We start from the raw sequence: 14,072 nt of genomic DNA, 5'->3' as shown, positions 1-14,072 counted from the left end.
TTATGTTGCACAACATAGACTTGGTTGTTTTTGACATGGGGAGTCCCTATCTACAGCACAATGAGTTTAATATCCCTCCTTTGTATATAAGAATCAAGAATCTGATTGCGATTACTGTAGGCAAATGTGCTTAGCAGTTACATAACAGTGAAATACTTCCACTAGCATAGTCATGACCTGACCAATATCTCTTTCAATATTGCCCATGCAGTCCTTTCCACAGTACAAGCAGTGCTACTTCCAGCTGTACATTATCTTTCTGTGCTGTTGTGACTTTCCATAAGTTAGTATGACTGTTAACTGTGGCCCTTACTATTTTTCCCTTCATGGACAAGGTGTTGTCCACTTTCTCCTGGCAATTTCTGTGACCCTGAAGACTAGCATTGTCTTCCAGTTTTGATGTTAGTAATGTGGCATGTCCGTTGTTATCTGTTCAGTTGAAGTTACGGGTGGGCAAAAAATAATATCTAAATATTTTGGAAGATTTTGTAGGTAGATATCAATAATATAATTAAATACGAATTTGTCAATCTCTTAAAAAATGGGATTTAATTGTATGAGTTACAAGCCACCTTATAATTTCTTACAAAGCACATTAAGGGACACAAAGTATTAGGATAGCAGTTCATTTTCTAAATTTTGTTTCTGAAAGATGAGACTGTTGTAAGAAGCAATATTTTCCCCTGGGATGAATATCAGTATTTAGTTGTGCTCAGTACTGTCTTGATTCATTATTTTCCATTTCACTGCAATGGATGATGAGACAGCACTTGAAGAGGAACCTGGCATATGCGCAGATCTTTGCGTTATCTGCCAATGTGGAGGTGAACTGTCATCTTGTAGCACTGGCTTGCAAAAGCTGATTTACTATAGCATTGCTATAGGCACCAACACATTTTTTAAGGGGTGGTTCAGGATTTTGGACAAAAGGCCTCATTTCCAAGTTAGCATGTGTGATATTTATCAGTGGAGACCATTTTCAACACGTTTCATCCAGTCCTTCTAGTTGCAGAGTTCGCAGGTGCTAAGCTGGCGCAAGTCATCAGTATGTGTTAACCTGCCACTAAAAACAGTCTTACCCACTCCACAGTACACCCATGCAAATACGTTATAACGGCAGACAAATAAATTATAACGGCAGACTGTCGATGTAATTGTCTGTGTTGATAGTTTTATTTCTAACATTATTCTATCCTTGCATTTCAATGATTGCATAACATTTTGAGGGACTAGTTTCTTAGCAGTGGTTAGTAGTACTGTGCCGAAAAGTAAACAGAGAAGCGCACTCCAATAAGGATACTGTCGTGGAAAATGTCTACCCTGGAAATCTCTCGCGAGAGCACAATGGAATGAGCAATGAGCATGTTACTTTTACCCCTTGCATCCCGGGGAACCAATCAAATCGGCGTATCTGATATATGCGGGCCAGAGGCGAGCTAAACTGATGACGACAGCGCTGCAACGTTGGAGGTCAGTAAACATCGGTCATAGAGTTATCCAATTGTGTTGAAGTCCGGAATCATTCAGAGTAAACATTGGTCTAGTGTTATCCAATTGCGTGCAGTGAGATTTTCAAATGCATGCTTGGTGCCGCCCCTCGAGTGGCCAGACCCTTAATCTTTTTGATTACCAGGGTCTGGATTTTCCAGGCTAGAAAATGTCCACTTCCAAATCCAATTGTCCAATTAACAATTACCACTTGACTATTTACTGTAGTAATTTAGAACTCTGGAACAAGGTGTCCTAAGGAGACCATGTAGATAGAAGATTTTCCGAAGACTGTTTATCTTTATTTACCGTATTGCAATGATAGTACAGCCCAACCAAAGTCCAGACCAACCATCAAAGCAATAGGGAGGAGATGTCATCAGCTGGGGCCCCCGACAAGATCTCCCCTACGGATGGCTAGGCTTATACACTATATTTTATACTCCTCAGCCCTTGAGAAGTGCCACCCTCTCACGCCATCTCCATCAACACCCTTCACCAATCAGTACCAAGCAGGGTCGCTTACATTGGTGGAAACCATCTTCCCATCATGCATACAACTATATGCAAACCTATGTAATGCATAGGTCACATATGTAAAATAGTGTAACCCTAAGTTTTTCTGGTTCCTTCCAGTTTGGTTTCCAGTTATCTTATTCTCTTCCTAGCTGGACAGACCTAACTACTAAGGCACAGTGGCCTCCTCATCCCTGTCCTGTCCAGTCCTCACCAGCTTGATAACACCCCCTCTCCCTTAACCATGTAAGGAGCAGATCCTCTCATCCTGGTACTCCCAGTACTTTTCCACTCACCCCACTCCTCTGACAGTTGGTCTAGCCCCCTTGGGGATCAATAAAGTATCTATCTATCTATATATCTATCTATCTATCTAGCCTACACAAGATACAATGACCTCACACTGCTCACAGCAAATGCAGTGGCATTAAGACTTATGACACTCATGACTACATTCTTCTAAAACATGAAAACCCATGCAATAGTATAAACCTTTATGAAATCCATGATTACATCCCTTCACATCCTGAAACCCACCATAATACCTAGTAGAATCCTAGGTAATATCAGTCCGCTACTGCTGTTGCTTATATGCCTACTACCAACTTCAGGGAACAAAGTATAACTATTGCAATGCGATGCAAGGGTAGTTCTTAACACTATTCTATCAACATAGACAATCGATTGTCTGGCGTTATAATTTAAGTTGAAGGAAATAGCTCAAGATGACAATGTTTATCAGATGTTTGACCGAAATGGTTTGGATTTAATCTAAAACTTCTGCTATTCAGCTTGTCTAAATGAACTACAATGGTGTTATTGATGTACTGAATGTTATGTAATAGTACTTTGTTTTTTACTCCAATATCATTTATGAACTGAAACAGTTCAGAGAGGCTACTACAATATTAAAATAAGATGTGGAGGTTGAAACAACTGTTTTTATACAGAAAATAAAGCTTGTTTTGCTTTAATAAATGTCTTAATCTTTTTTAATGTCAATTCAGATAGTTGATTCTATGCCTCAGCCACCTATAGCCTCATGACCTTTAACCTCTACCTGTGATCCCATGATCTTTAATGCCTTTAATGCTTTTAGGCTTAATTAACTGTGTTGGGTTTAATGAGGATCCTTCAATCTGCTTTAGCGGTATAAAACAAACATTGCATGTCAAGTATGACCTCACGTGACCTTGACCTTTGACCCCAAGACATTAAACACCTACTAATTTCATCAAGAACTTATTGTGAGTAAGTACACCAAGTTTGGTAAAGATCCTTTTACCAGTATGGGAGATATCAGCTAATATCTATATTGTGATAATATACGATTTTGGCCCAATAATCATTATACAATTATTCAAAGCTGTATATCTTTTTTCTGGTACAAATCTGCGCTGTAGGCACCTGAAATTCTTAATCTACATGAAATTACGGTTCGATTAATACCAAATATCCTTTTGCTGTATTTACTTCCACCTTCAACCCTAATTCGCTCAGACTAGCAGTGGAATAAATTGGTTTCCGTTTGTGGTGACTGCTGACCAAAGATTCTAGAGAAGTGTTTCTCAAACTTTTTCAGACCAAGGACCACTTAACCAATAAATAGAAACCTCACGGACCACCTAGCTAAAAAATAAAAAACAGTAGACCTACTTCAACAGTTTATTACACAGTAGACATACTCACTGAACAACCTTTCTTATTGTCTTGGCACCTTGCTTATTGTGTCAGAGGACTTGTATGATTTAAACTGGCGTAGCTTACACAGTGTTGCAGAACTGTTTGGATTTACATACAAGTTGGTTCAATATTGCAAACAACTCATCTATATTATATTTTACCACGTCTGCCCGCGGACCACTTGGGATAGCTTGCGGACCACACTTTGAGAAACACTGTTCTAGAGCTCCGCTCTAGAATCTTTGCTGCTGACTGAGATAAGGGATGAGAAGGCCTAGATCTTGGAACTTAGCCTAGTCTGGAGCAGGCTAGCTCCACAGAATAAATCACCATGGTAACTACCATAACATATCCTGCTGCCCCCTATCCCGCTTTTGTGCAAGTGGATCACGGATAAATTGAGCCAGGATAACCAAGATATCCCGGCTTAATCCCTTATCCTAGTTTTGTGCAATAGGCCCCATGGCTCTGAATGTTTACCAACATTATTCCATCAAAAATGGCTGCTGTAAAAAAGGTCTATTGTTGTATGCCATTATTTTTCTTCGCCTAAAGGTATGTGTGTGTAGCAGGGTGGGGTTTTGGAGGACAGCACTAAGAGCCAATCACTGTAGCCAGACTACGTCACCATGGGCCTAGCACCCAGGGAATGAGTTAATTAATCGAACACATAATTGCACCATTGCACACAGGTTCTTATACACGACCCAGATAGCACAGGGGCCTTGAATCCACGTTGAATCAACCTCCGCCGCTTCAAACAAACGTGGATTCAACGCCCCTTTGCTATCTGGGGAGGCAGAGACGTGAATTCCAGTGAAAGCATGACCCAAGTTTATTCAACTGAAGCCAGGGAAAAGGAAAGGGGAATAGCTGCAAAAAGACAGGTCTGGGTAAGGAAAGTACAAAAATATTTATTATGTTTTCTTGTTGTATTTTTGTTTAAAAATGATCACAACTAACAGACAGAGGTTCCATAGGGGAGGCACGATGGAGCCAAATGAGCAAGGCAGGGGTTACCTGGGGGAGGCAGACTACTGATAATGTGCCCTAGAGCCCACACACATGCACACGCACAGCAAGAAAGATCAAATAGTAACACCGCGGACCACAGGAAACATTCTGATAATTCACACCAAAATGTGCATCTTTACTGCACCACCAGTAGGTGACTGATTAGCCTCCCGCCAGCAAGAACCCTGCCTGCCAAATTAACAAAACAGCTAAAAGTTATTGCTCCCAGACTCAAAGACAGACACTGGATAACTAAGATAATAAAGTAAAGTAAAACAAAAGGGTATGAGTACAATGCAGGCAGTTGCCAAGTGCAAGCAAAGCTAAACAAAACAAAACTAAGACAAGACAAGACAGCAGCACGACCTACACTGAGGACAACACGGATGGAAAGGCCGTGCTACCCATACTCTTCTCTATACCAATTTTCCCGATGAGGACAGCATATCTATCTATCCATCCATCCATCTACAGGGCTGACGGTCGGTAGACCTCAGATGAGGGACAACCAGTGGAACCTACCAAGCTTGCTGTAGAGCTCCTTAACTCATTGAATGCCAAGCTGTTTTCGGGAGCTTTGTCCTAGAGTGCCAGCAATCTAGACCATTTTTGTACAGCCACAGCATATTCTGTGTTATAGCTAGGAACACATACAATAGCTCGATTAAAAGGTGAGACTTTAACCTCTCGGTGGGTGCAAACCGTGTATTTCTACACGCCTCTGTTCCTGAGAAATCCCAAGCTAAACAGTGGGTAGTTTTCATCAAAATCGCTGTTTTTTTTTTTCAAGAAATGGAGATATAACGTCTTTCATGAAATATGAAGTGTTGCCTGTTACTTACTTGTGTAAACTTTCCGGGAAGTGATCAGCGAGACCTGGCGAGACTGCCACCTAGTGATAGACCCACGAAAATGGCCTGGTTTTCACCTGATGTGCATGCGTCACTGATTCGACCCAAAGCGGCAACCGAGTTATGATAAAATGTCCAGATTGTGCGTTTTCATGAGTTTCACGATCGTCATATATTTCATTTCCATTCATCACAGATTTTCCAAAATCACATATAAGGTGTGTTAGAGTGTCTAGTTTTGTAATTTAAAAAAAAAAAAAGCTAAAAACTTAATATTATGTTTTTGGCACTCAACGAGTTAAGTAGTGCATGGTTGGCCTAATTGAATGATTAGCCCCACCCACTCATTAGCAGAGGGCCAGGGAGAGGCCAAGAGGAAAGAGCAAGCAAGCAGACAAAGTCTGCCTGCTACATGTGCAGCAAAAAACCTAATGGCCCAGGATCTTCAAACTTCACAGTACGGTTCCAGAGACTCTCTACTTAGTTAGTCTGAGGCCGTTCATCTCATTGTCCCAAAATTCAGTGCACATCATCTACAGATAATGCTGACAAATAATTATCCAAACAAAACTTTAGTTTGTCAAACCATTAATTAAAAAAAAACACTCAATGAACAATATAAGGAAGTGGCCCCTTACAGTATGACTTTGTAGCCAACATCATGCAAAGGTCGCTATATGCCAAGTCCTGTGTGTTGTGTGTTGTTTTTTGTATTGGTGCTTTTATTTTGATGCCTTTGGTTAACATACAAGTCACATGGGCATAGGTAGTAATGAATGGATGAATATGCACCATCGGTATGGCGGCATGGAGAGGGGGTGAGGGAGATCACATTTTTTGTTGACCGTTTCGAAACGTGTTGCAACACATTGAACACATCCTATGGGTATAAGTGGTATTGCAACGCACTGTATGCATCTTTCACTGCCCTCACACTTTATGTCTGATGTTGCCATGGCCATGCTCAGCTGCTTGGATGAAAAAAGTTTTACAAATCTCCCTTCTCTCTGTGACTTTTGTTTGTTTGTAGTCGCTAAATTCCCAACATAACAAGAGTTCAAAATCAGTACAATGATCTTTGGACACATCCAAAATTCAGTCAAATTTCAGAAAAAAATGCTTACATTTTGACAGTATGTTCACATGAACTTTCATATACTCTCATACTCAGACATAAACTCTAAGCTGTTCCGGTAAGTCATCCGCTACTCACCTGAGCCACATTGTGACTTGTTTAACTTAGTAGCTAGATTAATACTGCATTCATGATAACTGTAAACTCGGAAGACCCAACTTTAAAAATCCCAACTTCCAAAAAAAGTGTCTTCATGAGTTTAGCTTGAAAAAAAAATGGATTCCTGCTATAACATGATTGCGTTTGTGTTGTCTTTACAGGGAACGCCTAAACAAGTTATTAAAACTACTTACTATGGTTGAACAAGAATGAGAAAATAAATGGAAATTAAATGTCAATGATTGAATTAGCCACACTCACTATTCTGAGATGGCCTGACCTTCTCAGGTAATACATTTAAACCGTGAACAGACTAGCTGAGCCCTGGAGCTTTGGGCCCTGGAGACCCTGGAGATGTTGTTATTTCAGTATGGAGTAGAATTTCAGTTGAATTAATTAATAAAAACACCACGGTATAGTCTATAGGAGTCTATGTCTATGTGAAAGATGCAGCATAACTTTTAATATTCCACGGAGCCTTCTCTCAGCCTGCCCTGACAGTTGCTCTGCGACTATTAGCTGCAAAACAATTCATTATTCATGCCAGAAAACCATGATGGGGGCACTAGATATCTGCTAAATTAACCATTTTATTCCCCAGGCTAATTATTCGCCTTATTCACCCGGCTGCGATAACGAGGCTGAGGGGTACACTTGCCATTACACCTCAGTCCAGCAGATGGTGGTGGTAATGCACTCCGTTTGCAAACTGCCAAAAAAAGCTCACCGATTAAAGAACAAGGGTTCACTGGCCTGTTCTTCTTTAGTGAATTGTTTTTTAGCAGTTTGCAAACGGAGTGCATTACCACCACCATCTGCTGGACTGATTTGTAATGACAAGTGTACCCCTCAGACTCGTAATGGCCGCCGGGTGAATAAGGCGAATAGAGGGCCTTGTAAATGGCCTTGTAAAATCACATCACATTTTATTTTGATAGACCAAAGTTGCATACCTTCTATGCTAACATCAGAGAACAAGATAAAATACCCTGTTCATCCATTCTATGACTCCTTTAAAAATGATATGGTTCAACTGATGCCAACTGTGCCTAAGTTGATATGTCAACGTGATCTGCAAGTGTCAGACAGAAGGAAAGATGGCAGACAGCCCCTGACACTCCAGCTGCAGTCTACCTGTTAAAACACATTATTTTTGTCATGGGAGATTTTAGCTAATGAGAGTGACGCTTTGATGTCATGAGCGTGAGTTCTAGCTTGTGTAGTTAAAATGCAGACTAAAAACATGGAAGCAGTCTTTCCATTGACATCAGTGATAAAAAAAAACAGATAGTGTGGTGTAAAAAACAAACAAAAACAAACATACATACATCACATTTTGTCTATGACAAAACAGGAAAAGATGTCAAATTCCTTGCTATTGGATACGAATTGAGGGGCGGGAGAACAATGACTGGACACAGATGAGACGATAGTAAACTGCTCCCTGCAAATGTCTGAAAACACAACAGCTCATAGACATCAGTGTGTTTTATTTTGTATGCCTATATGTATGCTTATGCTTATTTTGTATTTTAACAGAGAAGTTCAAGTCCACCCTGGGGTCCCATCCTATCTCTCTATCCCACTCAGCTCCTTCGTGTCTCGTTCCTGTCTCTTCACTGCCCTATCGGTACAAAAAGACACATAGAGGGGTGAGAGATTGTAACACTAAGGAACCTGGTGTAATGATTGCTATTGCTTTCAATGCTTTTGACTAATGCACCTCATTCAAGTCAGCTTTTTTTCTACAGTAGGTCTGTGCATCTCAGCTCTGCAACCATATCATGTAACCTTAACCCTATCTAATTCTAACCCTATCATGTAACCGATCTCCTGAGCTTTATTCTCTGGCAGGTGAGAGAGGTCCCAGGTATCATCAAATTCCGACCTTCCACTACAGTGTACTTCAAATGCTGAACTTTATTCGGAGGCCCGAAAGAACTATCTCTCACATTACCAAACCACTAATATTTTAACAGCATGTTTTCTGCCTGTTGGATTAAGCCCATGGGTCTTGAGATTGATTTTTCCTTATTCTACTACAGGAACACATTGTAGAAAGACAAATGTCATATGTTCTTTATACAGTATGTCTTTGTACTTGGATAAAGTGGGTTCCAGAGAATATTTGTGCCAAGTTTGATGCTTGTATCACAAAGTGAACAATTTTTTCACTAATCTGCTACACTATATATTGAAAATGGTTATGTTGAAATTCAGTAAAAATCAAACCTGGTCCTGGATATTTTCAAAATCCTCCCTCTTGTCCGGACTACTTTTCCCTTCCAAGAGCACCAGTGGTTTGAGGGACACCAGTAGTGTCCCTGCTGATAAGTGTAGTGTAAATGTAGGTGACAGGTCATCTGCTGTACCTGTGACTGCCACTTCCTCTCTGGGTTTCTGTAAAGAGCAGTGCTGGTGATCTGTCACATCTGCTGCCACACCAACATCTACAGGAAGGACCAGAGTATGTGCAAAAGCAATCCGTTTCAAACAACAAAATGAGATGGCGATGACTAAAGTTGTTTACAGAAATGTTCAAACTTTTAACCGTGATGTCCCTGCTGGCAGCGATGACGAAGAAGTATACACCAGTTTGGTGTTTAGAAGAACAGATAAATCTATCCTTGCTCAGGATGGCCAAATCCAACACTTTGGTAAATATGAACATTATCACTACTTATCACTACAAATACATTATTCATAGTATTTATTGTACATGACTCTGTATTTACCACAAACTATACATCTGTTAATGTTGCCTATACGTCAATATTACTTATAGGGCTTTTATATGTCACTTGAGTATTTCCTACATAATTTTACTCTTTAACTCTACATTTTTAAATTAATAATGTGACTCCTGACATACCTATACAGTCAGTCAATGGTCACACAAATTGCACAACCCAATCTATAGGCTTCATAGGTTTTTGCATAATTTACGTCACCAAAAATAGAATTTTAACGCACCAGCAGAAAAGGGCTGCTGGCTACGGTAAGATACATCTAATCATTCTAAATTCATAAGAAAAGGTTAGTCTCGGTCACAAAAATGGTGGATGACATTGATAATGGCTGCTGAATCTTTTGAAATGTGATTTGTGTGACATTATTTTGCTTAGATTTGTAGATGTGTAGCGAGAAATAAACACTGTACTATCTGATTAAACCATTGTTGTAACCATTGATAGCGTCTGGTCTGATATATGTGCCGCCTGTCAAACTAATTTCTACCGTTAGCCTTCGTGGTCGTTGGTTACCTTCGTGTTGTTAACCAAAAATTCTAGAGTGCTACGCTTTCTTAAAAGATGCATTCAATCCAAAGTAATGTCTAGTGTGACAGCTCTCTATTTAGGCAGCGAGGCAGCAGTCTTCCATTTTGAACAGAACCACAGTATGCTCTGCATCACGCTTTCAGTGTAGCCCAGAGTTACATATTTTGGTTAACTACATTTGAAGGCAAGCATTACTGCAAATTCCTCTTCAGTTTGTAATGGAGAAGGGTAAACATACTTTAAAAGTGTATAAATACTTGTGTATGGTGTTTTACTTTTTTTTCTTTTTATCTGCAGGTCTCTACAAACTAGCGGTGGTGTTTCTGGGCCTTCTGTGTGTTTTTCTCCTTGCCATCATCACAGGACTCAGCATCATGATCACTGAAGGGGGACAACAGTTACAGGACTGTTACATCAGCCAAGCAGAAATCAATGCAACTACTCAAGAAAGGGATGAATTATATAAAAGTTTTACAAACTTAGTTAAAGAGAAATCACAAGTACAGGACAGCTACAATCAACTATGTGAAGAGAAATCCCAGTTAGAGGCCGCATGCAGTACTACAGCAGAAGAAAGAGATGAGCTACGCATACAATTAACTAAACTGGGTGAGTGAAGAATTCATATCAGTAATCAAGAAAAGTATTTAGGGTTCTTTTTTTTATACCTGTAGGCTACATAATACATATACCACATGTAATCACAATCTCTTCCCCAGGTTGTAATTAATATATGTCTTTCAGAGTCGATGAAGAATGTAAAACGCTATATAGGTATGTGTGGTGGTATGTAATCCCACAATTATTATTTCATTTAGCATACATTACTATAGAGCAATACATACTAAACATCATTGTTGAATAAGTGCAGGATGATTACTTCAAAGGATTTTAATAATTGCATGATGAAATTGTCTAAACTTATTGCACCCACCTGTCTCACAGTGAGGGTCACCCTGGATCCTGACACAGCACACCCCAACCTCATCCTCTCTGCTGATGGGAAACAAGTCAGACTTGGAGATAAACAACAGCATGTCAATCACAACCCAAAGAGATTCAATGCTGTGCCATGCGTCCTTGGAAAAGAGGGTTTCTCTTCTGTGCGGTTTTATTATGAAGTTCAAGTCAGTCAGAAGATGTGTTGGGACATAGGAGTGGCAAGAGAATCAATTAAGAGAAGGGGCAATATTAATTACAGCACTAAAAATGGATTTTGGATAACAATGATGAGAGGGAACAAATATTTTGCACCAGAAATCGTTGCTAATCCCCTCTCCCTGAAAGAGAAGCCACAGAGGGTGGGGGTGTTTGTTGATTATGAGGCAGGTCTGGTCTCCTTTTATGATGCAGACAGTTGGCACCATATCCACTCCTTCACTGGTGTCTCCTTCATTGAGAAACTTTATCCATTTCTAAGTACTTGCGCTATTGTAAACCAAATTCCAATGACCATCTCCTCACCAGTTAAGAGTTACTGCTGACAATCCCTCCATATCATATTGTAATAATGCAATTTACATATATTCATAAACCATATTCTTTTATGCAGTGACGTAGAGTACAGAACAGATATTTTCATCAGCATGTGTTCTGCCTGGGGAAGCTCATGGTCCTGGTACTATATGCATCTTACTCTACTACAGGGATGCATTATATAGAATATCAAATGATGAATGATTCTCTCTCACTGTCCAAGTATGTTATTTTTCTGTAAACATAATAGGTTATATAAAAACTATCATGAATCTATACTTTATTATTTCTCTATGTTTACTTAAGTTATGATTTACATTAGGACATCACATTATCACCATTTTTGTTATGTGTATTTTGAAACAGAGTGTCTATTTACACCCCTGGTACGAATAGCCTTGGCCACGCAGCTGAGCTATTCACACCCTATGACATAACAACAAAAAGACGTTGCTCACGTGCACAAAAAACATGGCGGACATTCGTTTTTTCGTCAGCAGAAAGTGAAGAATTCTGAAAGGTTTCGGCACTAATATCTGTTCAGATTAAGTTTTAGATTGAAAAGTTGTGTTTTATTTTCATAATCTTGGTTCAGTGAACACATACAACCATCAGTTTGTTAGTTAACAGAAATTTCGTGAATATGACGTTCAAGTCTATAAACTATATGTTTACCTGCAAACACTATTTACTTGTGGAAGAAGATAGTGCAGTGGTCACAGACCTGGGTTAGCATGCGGGAGACTGGGGTTTGATTCCTGTGTGATGTGTTTTGGCAGAGTGAGTGTGCATGTGTACCAACGGCTGGAGAGAAGGCGCGCAATTTGAACAAGAAATCGGTTCTCAAACGGAAGTTTTGATTGCAACAATTAGCTAGTTCATGCACCAGGGTGTAAATAGCATACTGTACTATAAACACCAGGGTACGAATAGCATCCACTTCTAACTGTAGGCTACATTGATGCAAACAGCATACCTTATTCAGAGTGTCTATTACACAGCTGAGCTATTCACACCCTGTTACATAACAACAAAAAAACATGTTGCTTTTTTTTTTTTTAATTATTACATTGTGTGATCAATATGCCAGAATAAATGCACAGGGGTGCAAATAGCATACACTGATATTTGTACCAGACGGGGTATTAATAGAACACATTGCTGTGTGCACCGGGGTACGAATAGCATACATTGATATTTGTACCAGACAGGGTACTAATAGGACACATTGCTGTGTGCACCGGGGAAGTGAATAGAATTCACTTCTTACTGCGCCAGGGTACGAATAGCATACACTGCTAATTGTACCAGGGGTGCAAATAGCCTTACCCTAAAATTATACATTTCACAAATAAAATGTTTCAATGAAGCAATCTAAAATATATCTGTCATATCTGCACCACTCTATTTAAATAGTTTGCTATATTATTCATATAAAAGGTTAACCCTACTGTATCGCTAGTGTATAATATCTAACCTCAGTATATATAGCGCTTTGGGTTGCAGTTGCACTCTGTGCATATAAAAGCACTATAAAAAATAAAAGTGATTTGACTTGACTTGATTAGTATAATATCAAACCATAGTCAAACCAGTGGGCTTATCTATAGTTTGTTACTTTCTCCTTCCGTTTACCCATTTCAAAGAATGGTTTACACTTATTTTGGGACCAACCTGTAGGCCTATATCTTTTTAGCAGTTCACTGGTAGTTACCACATATTAACATGAACAAAACCCATTCCATGTAACACTTATTATTATGTCATTAACACATTTTCTTTCATTAACAGTACACACATCCCAAGATTCTTTTTTTTCCCTTTTCTTTTGTGTGTTTTTGTTTACCCTTGTACTTCAATGTCCATCACCGTCCATTGGCGCTGTAAAGTTCTAGAATTAAACTCAGGCGCAGCAGGGTAATATTTTCGGCTCTTTACTGAACTTCAATCTCACACTTCAGTTCGTGCATCCATGTTAGTGAATAATGCCCGACTTCCTACTCCCGCAGTTTTACTTAAACAAATAAAGCCAGAGCGCCCCCTCATGGCTTGAATGGAACAATGTTAAGACACAACACATATGAACATGAAACACTACAACATAACATCACATGTTATAAATCATAAACATTACAGGCGCCACAGTCTGTGAACTGGTGGAAGGTCACCATCTGATGCTTGTGCTGACTCTGGTTGATCAGTCCCACCAGAAATTTGAAACTCTTCCTCCTGTACGTCCATGTCCTCCAGGTCTGGCAGGTCAGGGTCACCCGCCTCATGGTCCCTCAGTTCCCCTGCATTCTCCTGATCAGGAACAAATGGCTGTGCATATGGGTTCAGAGCATTGTTTTCTTCAGCCTGATGTGTGTTGCGGGGAAACCTACAGGCATACTCACGCTCATCATCGTTTTCACTGTCAGAGTGTTCAGCTGATTCTTTTTGATTTCTGCTCAGCTTCCTCATTGAATCTTCTCTTGTGTTTCTGGAGTCTGTCGTCTGCCCATGTTCTGTCTGTCAGGCTCTGATCCATCC

General features: G+C 39.8%; 1 protein-coding gene across 3 annotated transcripts; it reads left to right on the top strand.

Moving 5' to 3' along the window:
- The first annotated feature begins 9,235 nt into the window (after positions 1-9,235).
- Positions 9,236-12,871, top strand: LOC143104039 (butyrophilin subfamily 1 member A1-like). 3 transcript variants are annotated; one of them, XR_012982984.1, is made up of 4 exons: positions 9,236-9,443; positions 10,362-10,673; positions 10,784-10,838; positions 11,010-12,871. XR_012982984.1 is itself a non-coding variant. In XM_076267951.1 (4 exons), exons 1-4 carry the CDS (start codon positions 9,293-9,295, stop codon positions 11,546-11,548), a joined length of 1,032 nt encoding a protein of 343 aa, XP_076124066.1. In that variant the 5' UTR covers positions 9,236-9,292; the 3' UTR covers positions 11,549-12,871. The 3 variants fall into 3 exon arrangements, 2 of the variants coding, with proteins under 2 accessions (XP_076124066.1, XP_076124067.1); XM_076267951.1 differs by having other exon boundaries at positions 10,809-10,838; XM_076267952.1 differs by lacking the exon at positions 10,784-10,838.
- Positions 12,872-14,072: the final 1,201 nt, after the last annotated feature.

This window comes from Alosa pseudoharengus, unplaced genomic scaffold, assembly GCF_046254945.1.
Source record: "Alosa pseudoharengus isolate Yale_2024_CS ecotype anadromous, Long Island Sound unplaced genomic scaffold, YU_APseudo_1.1 YU_APseudo_1.1_scf_5, whole genome shotgun sequence".
Taxonomy (NCBI): domain Eukaryota; kingdom Metazoa; phylum Chordata; class Actinopteri; order Clupeiformes; family Clupeidae; genus Alosa; species Alosa pseudoharengus.
Note: the sequence above shows the minus strand (reverse complement) of the source record. Positions and strands in the feature narration are given on the sequence as shown.